Below are 14,937 nucleotides of genomic sequence, written 5' to 3' on the forward strand. Positions count from 1 at the left end.
GGAAAAGCACGACGGAAGGAAGCGAAAATGGGTGAATCGGAAGGCGATCGATCGACCCCAAGGGAAGACCGCGAAGAGCATTTTCAGTAACGTGTTCCAACAAGCGAAGGCGGCCTAAGCCCTGTGGGTAGTGTGTCGAGCGTATATGTAGGTCATTGTGTATTTCGCTGTTTAGTGGTGTTGATGGCACGCGGGTCTTGAATGGGGTGCGTTAGCATTTTCGTGTACACGTCTATGTCTCCTGCAGGCTGCTTTCATATAGCTGAGACAAATGTTTCAAAATTGCCTGCGGCCGATAGCACAATTCTAGCTTTGATCTAATTTTCTTGATGAGGCGACCATTGCTTCTACGAGAAGTCAAGATGTTTAATTTATAATTACCATAATTGGTCGAACTTACTTCTTGATTATTTACTTTATGATCCATATTTCAATGTCTAGGGTACGATAGAGTTTTGTTTCTGCGCTCAAAAACTATCATCATCAATGGCTCATGCCCCTGTAAACAACGAAAAAATGCAATGGCTCATAGTCCTATAAGGCAGGGGCCACAAGAACTCAGCATTCTCAAGATTCTTGCTAATTATGCATACAACATACACTACAGCATGTCGAAAACTGTCATAATCAGTGGCTCATAGCAAGCAAAAGATAAGATGGCTCACAGCCCCGTAAGATCCCTGGCTACTCACTTCGCGTGGGTTAGTTGCGATGACACTACCCCTGTGGTCGATGTCGATGGTTTTAATGTGGATGTGTCGTGACCGAAAAGGGAGTGGTTTACGCGTTTCGTGTTGCAGACATATCGTTTGCGATGCTACACCGATCCGGCCCAACCGACCACCCAGTGGCGTATCGATTTGACATCATCAAAGAATGTGTTTGCAGTCGCGAGTATGCCGATCAATGTATATCATGGCGACCGCGAAGCCATTGTGACCGTCGTTACGAAGTCACAATGAGTCAGGCCAATAAAGCCTTTAGCACAACTTTTCTGACCACGAAGCTTGCAGCTCCGCTGGTCATCCCCATTCGTAGGACGGAGTGGCCTTGAATTATGTCAGAAAACGCTGTTTTATGCATGGAAGCACAAAAGTAACTGAAATGAGGCGACCATTGCTTCGCAGTTCATCGGACGCCCTTGAAAATTAAGATCGTGAAACTGGCGCTGTCGTGAGAATTCGTTCGAAGTCGGTATGGCTTCCATACACCTTACCTACAATTCGTAGATCGATATATGTGCGATAAAGTAAATGTTTAAAAAGGTTCTTGGCGTAACTGTGTTAATTATTCATTTATGTATGCTGGTTTATCGCAGAAGCTGTGGCCGGCTTATTGAGTTTTTAGATCAAGGAATAGAAGGGCTATCTGCCAGAGGCATTTTTTTTTTTTGCACCGGTGAAGAAAAAGCACCACGTTATGGACGCACACTTTTCCCAGATGAAAGCTGCTCTACGAACGTTGCTTCTTTTCCAAGCGAAGCTTGTAATGCCTCACTCGTTTCGGCGTCGGTGTTGGTATTGCCGTACGGTAAAACTCAAGCCGCGCCCAAAAAAAGGATTGCTTGTCGGGTTGCGAGGCCGCCACGTTAACCGATTCAGCCACAGTCGGTGCATCATACGTGTACTTTAATGATGAGTTTTATATGCACGAAGAAGTAGAAGCAGCGCAAACCGCGAGCTATTCACAGGCGTCCCCTCCCTCCGGAGGAGGAAAAGGGTGTGATCGCGTGTTCGCTCACCTCGCACGCGCCGTTTCCCGCCAGTTCAGGCCCGACAGTCAGACGGGGAAGCCGCGTTTGGTTCGTTCTGCCGAAAAGCAGGCTGACATTGAAGGAACGGTCGCGGGAGCGGGCCCTGCATCGTGAGTTCGGCTGAAGAACAGGCGGTGTTTGATGAACGCCGCCGGGAACATGCTCGTAAAAGTGCTCGTCGTCGACGTGCCGACCTCGCCGCGAGGGTACGCAAAGTTGAGGCGTTACGACAACGAAGAGGTGCGGATCCCGAGCTTCGCTCGCTCCCCACTTCATAGTAGTGCAAGGGCGGTCAATTTTATTACCTATTATTATTATTAACGCGGCGTGCGTACGCACCCACTTCCGCTTATTCTTGCATTCCGCTGTCTGCGCATTCTTTAGAGAAAGGAAGCTCATGCTGCAAAAAAAGAATATGTATAGATATAATTTTTTAAACATTCCCATATAAAAAATAAACATGCGTCCTTCTCTGTTCTTTTACGAAAGGCGCCCATTTTCATGCGCAACAAAACTTCGAACGACAGGACATTGTCAGGGGCACGGAGTGCAGCCGATAGGATAAGCCAGGAAAGGTACATTCGAATGTTTCGCAACTTTTTACTCTAGTTTAAAAAACTGCGCTTCTTGCCTTCGCTGCCCGAGTTCCATCCCTGCTGTCCGTGCCTCGTTTTCGTATGAGCCCGAGGTGATGGCGACGGCGGGAAAGGGGGAGGGAGGATGGGGCCGGTTTAGGCAACTGGAAGCAGCGCTGCAAAGCGCCACCCGCCGAGAACAATACCGCAATCTGTGCCTGCTGTCGCCGCACGAGCTCTTCCTCCCTCCTCATTTTGCGGCAGCCAGCTGGTTCGTGCCACGAAACAAGGCGCACGCATAGAAAGAACGTGAAACGCCGCCAACAGTAGCAGAATCAAGGGAGCAAAGTAGGCGAAGCTGGCACGAAAGTTAAAAGACCATGAAAGGAGGGCGGAAGTATAAATGTGCGCTGCGGGCGTTGGTGATTTACTCGGAATACGCGATGAGCCAAGCAACGCGAGATGGTTACGGGAGAAGTAAATTACACAGCTATAGCTCAGTAACAAGAAAAACGGCTGCGACAACGAAAAAAAAGCGAAATATTTAGAAACAAACTCCACAAAGCACAAGGCTCACTCCCTTTTGTGTTCAGTGGAAACTAACAAGCACGTGGTCAACAAGTGCACGAAAAGAAAAAAAATGTTCCTAGAAACTATCAGGTTATCAACAGATTGACGACGGTGTATCACTTACAATGGCTGAATAATGGAGACGAAAAAGAAAGAATAAACGCACAAGGGCGATTGTGTCGAGACGCGACTTGTACTGGAGCTATGCAAATTACTTTGTAGTTCACAAGAGGCAGCGCGAAAGGCAAGTAAAAATTTACAAATGTAAGCTAAATGTGCCAATTTGCGACGTAGAAGATAAATTGAGAGCATAGCTTTATATCGCCGCTAGCAGAATCAAAGAGCAAAATTTCAGTGGAACACACGGTGCATATCAGTGCCGCTTTCAACGCGATTCTCTGTTCAGTGCCTTGACGTAGGAAAAAAAAAACATTGGCGTAATGAGGCGAGAGAATAAATAAATGACACGAAAAGACGTTAATGACGATTTAATAGAGAACACTCTTTCGGCGATCGGCGCAGTTGTCCAGAGGTTTGCGTACGGCCCCGTGGCATGGATTACGTGTCGTGAAATGGTTACCCTGTTTGTTTGAAAGTGCTCGGAAAAAAATTATTGTATGCAGACTGAAAACCGACAATAGTCGACAAAGAGTAAGAACGTGCAAAGCGCCAGTGTTCGATGTAGAGAGAAAGAACAAATAAAGCACGATGTTTAACTTGCAAACTGGGAACAAGCGCTGTTGGCTCAGTGGCAATTATGTGCACGTGTTGCTGCTGATCACGAGGTCTAGGGTTCGATTCCTGGCCACTGAGGTTGCGTCTTAATAGGGGCGGAGTGCAAAAACGCTCGCGGTGCTACACTGCGGATGCATCGCGTAGACAAGTCACGGGTGGCCATGTATTATCCGGAGCGCTTCGTTACTAGGTATTAAACTATGTAATATACGATGCCTTCTGCTGTTTTTTTTTGTCTTTTTACACCGTTATATGAATCGTCAAACGTAGCTTATGACATTTTGCAAAATTATACTTGGTGGTGGTGAATTGTAGCAACGGGCGGGTTTAGCCTGGCGAACAAGGCCGGCAATTGCTCCGCCCAAGCGTCTCGCACAATACCGCTGATGGGTTTCACCATATGTCCATCAACCCAGTCTCTCTTAAGAATTCGATCAGGAGACGTGAAGTTTCTTTGCGAGCCATCACTGATCCCTCGGGAAATATAAGGTGTTGCAGGCGCGCATGCGGAAGGTCCTTGTTTTGCAAATTCTTCAGGAGAGTGTCTCTGGCATCTTGGAATTGCTGGCAGGACCACAAAAAGTGCTCAATGTCTCCTGTCTCGTTGCATGCCGTACAGTTCGGGGAATTTATTCGCCCCGTTTTAAATAACCAGGCCGCTGTGTTAGCAGATCCTGTCCTTATACGATGTAGAAGTGAGGCTTCCTCTCGGTGCAATCTCTTGGTTACGCAGGGCATATGCGGTGGAACGCAAAGCGACGCAAAGTGATTTCGAATTTCAGATTTTTGCACTTGGTTACTCTTTGGAGCCTTGACTTTGGGAGGATGATATAGCGCTGCGTATGCAAGCGCATCAGCTTTTTCGTTTCCTGAGATACCAATGTGGGAGGGAATCCACTGAAACTTTACTGTGAAGCCTTTCTTGTTGAGGTCTTTCACGATGGCTAGGGATTTGCGTGGGAACTTGAGGGATGGCAAACCACGGTATACTTGTTGTAATGCGGCCTTTGAGTCCGTAAGGACAACCACATTCTGCGGAGGCAAAGTCTTTAATTTGCGAAGAGCAGAAGCTATCGCTACGGCTTCCACAACTGTCGACGAGGCTATACAGTCCAGACGCCCAGACCACGTATATCTTAGAGAGGGAATGTAGTATGCAGCTGCACAGCGCTCTTCGTCTGCCTTGACAGAGCCATCTGTGTATACTTGTAGGTGATTCGGGTAAGTCGTGTTCAGGTGTTCCAGGACTAATGACTTGGCTTCTGCAGATGGAATGCAGCTCTTTGATTGCAATCGTGGTACACTTAAGTTGCATGTGATGTCCTCGAATGTCCAGGGTGGTTCTATCCTTTCTCTCGGTCTCGAGCAGCGCAATCCTAATACGCGAAGCGTGTTCAATGCTGCATAAAAATGTGAGCGCGGCCTGTTAGCTATACGTCGTAAGAGGGCTCTACCGGGCGTAGACTCACTCAATCGTAGAAGCTGGATCATCAGAGCCTCGGAAGCCTGAAGTCGTAGAGGGCGTGACTCAGCTTCGTAGAGCACTTTCTTGTTTGACGCTGGCTGAGGGACTCCAAGGCAAAGTCGGATACCTTTTCTGTGGATGGCTTCTAAGCGCTCGTATTGGCTGTCTGAGGGTGACATCAGAGGTAGCTGATACAGGACTCATACGCTGTATGCACTCATACGCTGTATACAGGACTACATACGCTGTATGTAGCCGTAGCATTGACGTCGGGTGGTTGCCCCAGCGTATGCCAGCGACTCGCTTGAGCACATGTAGCCTGGGTGACGATGACGCCACAACGTGGTCAACACCGCGGCGCCAGAGTAGCCTGTGGTCTAAGGTAACGCCCAGAAATCGGACGTTGGTGACCTGTCGAATCTGGTATCCGTCCAAAGTCAGCGTCAAGCGTGTAGATTTTCTTTTCACTCCAGGAAATAGTACCAATGATGATTTCTCTGCTGATAGTGTTAATCCAAGCGTTGCCAAGTGACCCTGAATTGCTTTTACTGCTCCCTGGGCTATTCGTGCGAGGCGGCGATGCTGGTAGCCGGAGACCCATATGCAGATATCATCGGCATATATAGATATCTTCACTGGTGCTCGATGGTTTAGTACTGTTGGGAGGCTACTCAGGGCAATGTTGAATAATAAGGGAGATAAAACACTCCCCTGTGGCACACCATGAAATATACGTATTTCATCGCTCAAAGTGTCGCCAAGACGAACTCTGATGCGACGATCATTAAGGAACGTATGTATGAAGTGCAAGAGATGACCCGTGACGCCTATAGCTTGTAACTGGCTGATGATGGCTCTTTGAGACACGTAGTCGTAAGCCTTAGAGACATCCATAAAAACAGCAAGTGTCGACAGGCCGTCCGCACTGTAATGTTCTATGTGGCTTAGCAGGTCCAGCACATTGTTTTGAGCGCTTAGACGCTGCCGAAACCCAGTCATGCACGATGGTAGTTTTCGACCCTGCTCGACATACCATGTGAGTCTTGTGCATGTCATCTTCTCCATTAGCTTCGCTGTACACGAGGTCAGTGATACCGGTCTGTATGAGTCCAGAGCTGCAGGATTCTTTCCAGGCTTCAGAACCGGTACCACCCATGCTACCTTCCATAAATGTGGGATAGCCCCACTGGCCCAGACTTGGTTGAAAAATGCCAGCAAATCACGCCGCCTCTCAAGCGGTAGGTTAGTCAGCATCTGATTACTGATAAGGTCAGGTCCCACCGCACAGCGACGTCGGAGGCTGCTCATGGCTAGTTCCAGCTCTCTGAGTGTAAAAGGAGCATCCATTAGGGACGAGGATAGCGGCGGAGGCGGGTCGGTTGTGCTGGCTGACCTGCCAGAAGAGTATATTTCAGCGAACGCATTCGCAAGACAAGCGAGTGTCTTGCCTAGCTTCAATGCTAGGGCTTCAAATGGCTTGTGTGGTCGAAAGTTTCCAGCAAGGTTATTAACGACCCACCATATCCTTGGAACTGGTGTGAAGACCGATAGGCTTGCACAAAATGATGCCCATTGATCTCTTCTTAGTTTCCTTGTATACCGCCGAATCACTGCGTTAATCCTGTTGTATATAGTCTTCATTGGTGGGTCACCCTTCGTCCTCATCAGCCTCCGTTCCGCTCTTCCACGGGCAGCGCATAGATTTTTGAGCTTTAGATCCGGAGCGGGGAAGTGGTCGGGTAGCTTCAGCTCAGCGGTAGCCAATCTCTTGCTACGTAGCATGTCCGCGAACAGGTCTCCAGATGATTCGCTTAGGCCGTACCTGTACGTATCCCAATGCGTCACAGGACAGGATCTTCGGCCGTTGGTTCTATATCCAGCAATGTTAACTAAGACAGGAAAATGATCACTGCCCATTCTATCTTTGCTAGTCGTTGACGATGCGAGGATGTCCGTTGAATGTAACGTCAAGTCAATGACACTGTAAGAGGCCGGTGGTCGAAAAAACGTCGGCTGTTTGTCATTTGCCACGCAGAGTCCCTCGGTGTTTAAAGCTCTAACAATTTGCTTTCCACGTGCATCAGTCGTCTTGTCGCCCCAGAGAGTATGGTGCGCGTTAAAGTCCCCACATATAATCCTCGGAGCTGGGCAGCGGCTGCAGAGGTCTCTTATAATTTCTCCCATCGGGACCTTCTGACGAGAGCTCACATATACGGAGGCCACGCTGAGACTTCGTTTTCCCAGCCGCACTTGTACAGCAGTGACTTCCAATGCACTGCTGCAATGGTCTTGAACTGGTAGAACGTAATGTGGTATTTCCCGTCTCACATATAGCATGGCGCTTCCGTTCGGAAATGTCGGAATACTTTGGTTTCCATGTGCGACATAACCAGCAATTGATCTGGAACTTGGAAGACCAGCCTCGGACAGGGCCAATATTGGCACAGGCATGTTGCGTAAGAAAAGCGACAGTTCAGGTAAGTGGCACGCAAGACCCGCACAGTTCCATTGCATAATAAGTGGCACTTGTGGACGAGATGGTGAACATTGTGTCCTGACCGCATCCATATTGCTTGGTGCTTTAAGAAGAGGCAGAGCTTACAATCACTGACTCGAGAGCCAGGACTACTTCGAGCATTTCTTTCATCGAGCTCACCGGCATCTTCTCTATGTGCGATCGCAAGGCCTTGAAGAGAGCACGTAGCACCTGCTGACAGTCCTCCTGTTGATTTTTTTCATTGCAGCGCGATTCGGGTCGCTGCAATGCAGACACATAACTTCGCTGCTCCGGTTGTTCAGCAGTCTTGTCTTCTACGGGGCTTCTGTTTACTGATTTGACTGCTTTAGCCGGTCCGCCGTGCGATGGCACCACTGTGTCCTGGATTCCTGGAGAAGGCTTCAGGCTTGGAAAATCAGTTTCACTCTTTGAGCTCCATTTGATTTCGTCCGACTCTCTGTGACTTTCTGTCTTTTTCTTCGTCGCATTTTTCTCAGCGTTTCCTGTTGGCCCCAAGATAAATGTTTTCTTACGCTTTAGTGCCGCTGTACGCGTAGGACACTTGCTATAACTAGCTGGGTGATCCCCACTGCAGTTTGCACATAGAAAGTTCTCGCTGCACGCGCATGTTTTGAAATCGTGCGGTCCCCCACATCTCTTACACCGCTGCTCACCACGGCAGTACTTGGCCACATGTCCATAGCGCTGACACTTGAAGCACCGAGGTGGTGTCTCAACGTAGTCAATGGTCTCGCGTCTTGTGAAGCCCAAGTTGATCTTCTCTGGACGGTCTGTATTTGGAGCGAACGTAAGGACCACGGAGCTGGTTCGCCTGAACTCCCAATTGGTTTCGGAAATTTGGACGCGTCGCGTGACTCTCCTTGCATGGTGTACACCTTGTGGTTTTAGGCATAGCAGCAGTTCCTCGTCAGTGTACCACTTCGGTACTCCTCTAATAATGCACGTGTTTTGCATGTACGAATTGGGCACTCGTGCTGATATTGCAGTCCCTGAGATTGACTTGCAGCTGAGAAGGGAATTCACATGCTCTTCTGTCTGTACATCTAGAAGCAGGGCTCCTTGAGCTGTAAATCGGCTCCTAACTGGCGATGTGCCAAGAATTTTTCAATTTCCGTAGACAGAACAATGGGATTTGCTTTCTTCAGGTCGGCTCCTTCTGTGGCAGGGGTAATAATCACTGGGATTCCGACGGTCCTCTTCTTGCGGTGAGGCACAAGCCTGAAGCCTTCATCGTCCAAATCTGTGATGTCAGCTATGTCACAATCGTCAATAAGCGTAGACTCGTCGTCTGTTTCTGTAGCCTTGTATCGCTTACAGCCACGGTTGCTCTCAGGGTCAGTCGGTGGCCTCTGGCCCGGTGTCAGGTCAGGCGTAGTCATGACGGAGCTCTCACCGCTACCAGATCGGGCTCTTCTGCAGGCTCCTATCGAAGCGGCGGGAGGCGAAGGTCCCCCCGCCTCCGGTAGGGAAGGTACCTTGGCAAGTCGTCCGACGTCTTCGACAAATCTGTTTGGCAAAACGTCGAAAAAATTCAAAAACACTCGGGAGCGAGACAGCAGTGCGACTGTGTCGAACCAAACTTCTTCTTCCAAAAAAGAAGAAGTTTATACTTTAAAAGAAGAATTATACTTCTCGAGCTGGGTGCATGATTGACCATATTTCTGCGGCAAATAAAAGGAAATATTTCCCTATGGAACCAAGTTCTTCAAATGAATTATTTGAACTAATTACTTTGGGGTTCATTTTAACTATGCCAATAGTATCTCGTGGCTGCGAATGTCATGTCCACTCAGAATATATTCTGAGAATGACATCTACTTTGAGAAATGCGTTACAAATATTTGCAATGAAATGCGTGAAATATATTTTGCTTTCATGCAAGCAAAGGCGTTTTTGTTAGGCGAGTAAGTAGGACAAATCTGCAGTCTTTTGCACGTTTGGGAACCTTTATTTCAAAAGTGGTGCGAGTTTCGAAATGCGTTTCAAGTGGTTGCGCCTTGAGAAACGACTGGCGTCGGTTCGCGTAATACAATACTTGCGCTAAAGCAATCAGTAGAAAAGGCGATTAGTCAAAATGTTGCGCAATTTGTCAACACACATGCAAACACACACACATAAACACACACTCAAACACACACAAAAAACACTCAGAAAGCTTAGCACGCATTTTGGGTTTTACTTGCAACCCATGCTGTAGGATTAACGCGCGGGTCAAATGAAGTGCAAATACCTTTAGCTTTTCGTCGAGAGCACACCAAGGCAGGCACCAAAAGTAGGCGCGTTTGGCTTTAGTGTCTTAATTAGGCAAACGCAGAACCGCCCTGAAACCCCGAGTTATCCACGCGTGGGATCATCCGGATGATCGGATTATGGGCCAAACACAGCACACGGTTACCGCCACAATCCGCGCGCCAAATGCTCTCGGGTATTTGCGTCTACGCACCGGCACACTCCTTTCCTGACGGAAACTGTTCACACGAAGGTGACAGGACTGCTTAGCCTGAATGAATGTCCACTGTGCAGCAGCAAACCGCGGCCCGACTTCACGAAACGTTCTTACGCTGGAAGCGGTCGCGCCAGCCAATAGTGAGGTCGGACATATTATTAGCGAGGGCGATGAGCCAATGAAAAACAGCATTTACGAACGAAAATCTTTGTGAATGCGGCCCCGCGTCGCCATGCGTCTCCGAGAATCAGTTAGATAACTTGTCTAGATGTTTGACCTGACAGTGTTAGGAAAGGCACTGATAAATGCATTTATTTTATATTTCGCTGTTACCTTTTACGAAAGGAATATGCGTAATGTACTAAAGGAAAGCGTCGTTAAATCGAAAAATACGGCTTGATATCGGAAAGGCAAATTTGCAAGTCACGCTTGTGAAGATGTGCAGCAAAATTATGTCACTCAGTAATGTACATACCTGCGTCAAAAAAATTTTTCTCATGAGAATATCCGCCACCACACAAAGACCTCTCAAAGGAGGAAGCGACCAGCTGGCGCAGACTACAGACAAACTCCTTCCCCAACTTACACGTGCTTAATAAGATGTTTCCGACGCAATACAGGGCCACCTGCCCTTGGTGCGGTGCCAAACCTACACATTACCACATCACCTGGGAGTGCGAACGCAACAAAGCATTCCACAAACACGAACACCCGAGTGCGGAGCAATGGGAGAGTCGGCTCACCAGCAGCGAGCTCACGGCCCAAAGGGCCCTAGTGCAGCACGCGAGCGATGCAGCGCGACTCAGTGGAGCCCTGGAATAGGGGCCCACCCTTGCTGAAGAGAAGTCTCCAGTCGCCAGCGCCAAGAAGATGAAGACGACGGAGACCTCATAACCGCGAAACTCTCGAAAGACTCAAAAGTTTTCCCTCCCTCCCTCCCTCATGAGAAGCTTATTGGAACCAACAAATCCTGAACTGGAATTGTTTCGAAGTTAACAGGAATCATTCTAGGGTGCTTTTGGGACTGACTTCACAAACCTCTTTGTCATAGTTATCCCTGTTTGCAATTTACCGGCCACCTTTCCTATTGGTGCATCCAGCATCACGATTGGCTTGCGACTCCTAAGGACTTCTTTTCTGCACGTGAGCACATAGACTTATTTCGAGGACATGTTTCAATTCTTGAGATATACGTTCCCTGGCAGACTTAATTTTGAGAGCAACTTTTCAGACGTGTAATGGTAATATATTATTTATAGATTTGCAAGCTACAGCTATCGCGTCTTCATAAATGTTTGATTTCTTGATAAATGAGCCGAACAAATTATTTCCAAAATATCAAACCAAAAAAAATCGATGAAGTAGAATTGATACAAGGAAGTACACTTTCTTTTGTAGCTGCGGGTCACCCATGCAGCGGCACATTATATCATTAAATATTTTCAGCCCACAAATCGCGAATATGGAAAAACTGAAGTTCCCGTGAGATCAAATGCATTGCGAGAAAGTATTTTTAATCATGCATTGCATACAGCCGAAGACAGTATTGATTATACTTCGATACCCTGATTTAAATAAAAAGAAACGCGCCGCTAAAAATATCGAACTCCAGCTCGGTATTTACTATGTTCCAAAACATCGTCATACAAAGGGTGGATGCTTAGATGCAGACCCGACCGCGACAAGAATCACCCATGCTACAGACGGTTTGTGATGACCTCTTGTATGTAGCAGCTTGATTAGAACAATTACGCGAACACGAGTTTGCTCGTTTGGTACTTTCTAGGAGTTGATGCCAGCTATAGAAAATTTCGCCTTCTAGGAAATCCCTGATTCTATATTCGTCCCTATAGGAGCACGCCCAACGTGTACAAAGTGCCAAATATACATATTATAACTAAATGCCAAAGCGCAGTGCTGATTGCGGCCACAATGATCACGACGCACGTCTATAGTAAAGAACAAAAGGATGTTATTCTTAAATGATGAGACCATCTAAAACATCAGAAATACGACCAATATGACCTTGTTATGTGCGGCAAGCCAAGTCCCAGTGTTAGTCAAGAGTTGTTGCCTGCCCAGTATTCTACTGACAGACAAATAAAAAAACACAGAATATGAACCTGACGTCTTCACGTCATTCAGATTCCCTGTGTCCCGAGCGTACTATTATAAATTGCGACGCCAAACATCGACAGCATACTCCAGAGTGCTGCATCTTTTAGCTAATTTCTGCATGAATAAAGGTTAACGCACATTCTCTACGAAACCCGAATCGATTGACTCAACCTCATCGTAGCTATCCAGCTTGGCCCTATTACCAAAAATTCTTCTCCTTCAATCCAAATACCATCGGCTATTTATACATTCAGTTAGGAGCACTGAATGGTCTCTATCTCAGACTTTGAGTACAAGCCGTAAAATGAAGTGGTGTGTGGGCCGCCTATTGTTTTCGGTGGCTCGACCATAGCAGCATTTGTTCGCACTGGAAAGACATTTCATCACGTTATGAACACTGACTGTCACATACGGTATACAAACAGTAAAGATACGAGTTCAAAAAATCAGTTCCGCAGAAATTGGCAACACGGCAATCTGGTCCGTCAACAGAAGGATAGCTGGGGAGAGGGGTGGAATATCTGGTGGAAAGGTCCACACTCAGCTAATAGGCCTCACATAGGCCTATTAGCCTAAATAGGCCTCACATCTTTCGAGACACAAGTTTGTGCAACCAGCCTTAATATATTGGAAGGAAACAGATATTCGACAAATTCGAATACTGCATTCTGAAATGGAATAGCACTCACTAATTGATTCGTGTAAAGAAGGTTCAGCATTCCCACGTCCTTAGTCATCGAAAACTGCTCCAATACTCAGTTCGGTCAATATTCGATGAAACCACTCTATATCGGTTGTTTATGTTGCAACGGTGCGTTGTACAAGAGACTGCATGAACGCCATCGGTGCGGCTTTGTTACTGAACACAGAATAGCGGGAACGGCCACCTATTCGCGACCACCACTGCTTAAAACGTTTAGAGCTTTAAAGGTGCAGGTTTGTTTCTTGGCTAACACACTTGACGTCAAGGCTATAAGAAAATTTCTTTTATACAAGTACGAGCTCAAAGTACACCTGCGGTGACAGAATCTGTAGCAGAAAACTATTTAATAACTCTGACCCCTTGGGGCTCACCAAAGTATCTGCCGCGGATGTTTGAGTGTGATTGCTAATAAAGTTCATTTATTGAAGTTTTCCTGTCGCCTCTGCTGCAGCCCTCATCGTGTTTACTTGCCACAAAAAATCGCCACAAAAAGAAGACGGGATCTATGCCTATCAACAATTTACATCTACCCTTTCAGGGGATGCTTCAGCGTGTTAGCGATGGGGAGACAGACAGAAGGCTTATTAAATAATATCAGAGGGCTATAGGTCGGCCTATGGTTGACTTTTTTGGCGCTAAAACTGGTACAGCGCAACATAGAAAGGAAGGAACAAGCCAAGCCAGCCAGGTCGATGTGACGCTTTGTGAAGTATTGCGACGACAAGTCCGGATGCTGTCTTGTAGCTATGCATTTCGTGCAACTTGCCAACAAACCAGTTGGAAGTCAGAGCTCTGTTCCTTTATCTGACCGGCTCGGCTTGTTCCTTCCTTTCTATGTTGCGCTGTAGCAGTTTTAGAATGCAATACCAACTCGCCCAATCCTCAACCCTAGTGAACTTCTCTAGCGCATTGTTTCGGAGACGATGTGGACAGAAAGGTGGGAATTGCTTGTCAAATGGACTTTAACGTCCTCTAGTAAAGCCTCGTGCTGTGCAGTACTGCAATGATTGAAACGATTGTTCCGCAACTGAATTTGTGGACTGGTCAATATCCCTGTAGTAGCTGTTCTGCAGTAGCGATTTTTTTTTATTCAGCAAGCCAATTTTAGATAAAGAACGATCCGACATCAAGTGTTCACGCGCGTATTGGGGGCATACAGCAAAGACGCGATGCACTGCTTAGGGCTGGGGTAGTTGGCACATTGAAGCGAATGAATTTAATGTTTGCAAATGCCACACGTAATCGTATACAGCCCATGAGCACTGTGCGCCCGACATCGCTGGATGCTATGTGCCACTTGAAAAGGCCTAGTAGGTGCAGGCCTGTGAAGCTGGCTATGGCGATTAGCCCACTGCGATCCAATCTTTCTTTCTTTTTTCGCAGTTTCAATAGTCTCAGTGACAAGAGCTGGCATCGGACTAGCACAATGGTACGATAACAAGTGTACCATCGTTTCGGCTGTCTCTCGCAACAATAGGGCAAACTAGTACCCGAGAGGGGACAAAAATTTGCGCCTCTGTAACTCACCTGCTCGCACCCTCACGGCGCGGCTGGCCATCTTTCCGAGCGCGTTGCTGAGGACGCAGCGGTACGACGTGGAGTGGACGTGGGCGCGGTACTCGGAGGCCCCGAACGCCGGGAAGAGGAGCGTCGATCCGTCGGCGCTCGTGTGGCGCAGGCCGGGCACTTCGGACAACGCGGCGGGAGTGGACAGCATGACGCCGACGCTGCCCGTCCACGACGACGAGGATAACGAGCCGTTCAGGTCGTCCCCGTGGATCCACCAGAGCGAGGGCGAGGGTGAGCCGTGACCCCGGCAGCGCAAGGATCCGCCCAGGGTGTTGAGAAAGTGGTACCGCTCGGGGGGTTCCTCCTCGAAGCCCAGAGACGGGGAAAGTAATCCTGTGGGAAAAAAATAAACAGCAAATAAGTCAGCAAATGTAGGAATGGTATAGAAGCCCGAAGCATTTTAAGTTGGCTTGCGAACAAACAGTGCACTTAGTATCTTGCATTCAGATAGATGGTCACACTTGGCCACACTTGACAGCGGGAAG

The 14,937-nt window shown here is 47.7% G+C and overlaps 1 protein-coding gene across 1 annotated transcript in view; it reads right to left on the reverse strand.

Annotated features, from left to right (window-relative positions):
* LOC135902939 (cell adhesion molecule Dscam2-like) overlaps positions 1-14,937 on the reverse strand; it is a 264,364-nt gene that overhangs the window by 116,451 nt on the left and 132,976 nt on the right. The window contains exon 2 of the mRNA XM_065433273.2: positions 14,411-14,785. Coding sequence (XP_065289345.2) covers positions 14,411-14,785 — 375 coding nt within the window. The remainder of the gene's footprint in view (positions 1-14,410; positions 14,786-14,937) is intronic.

The sequence above is a fragment of the Dermacentor albipictus genome, chromosome 3 (assembly GCF_038994185.2).
Source record: "Dermacentor albipictus isolate Rhodes 1998 colony chromosome 3, USDA_Dalb.pri_finalv2, whole genome shotgun sequence".
Lineage (NCBI taxonomy): Eukaryota > Metazoa > Arthropoda > Arachnida > Ixodida > Ixodidae > Dermacentor > Dermacentor albipictus.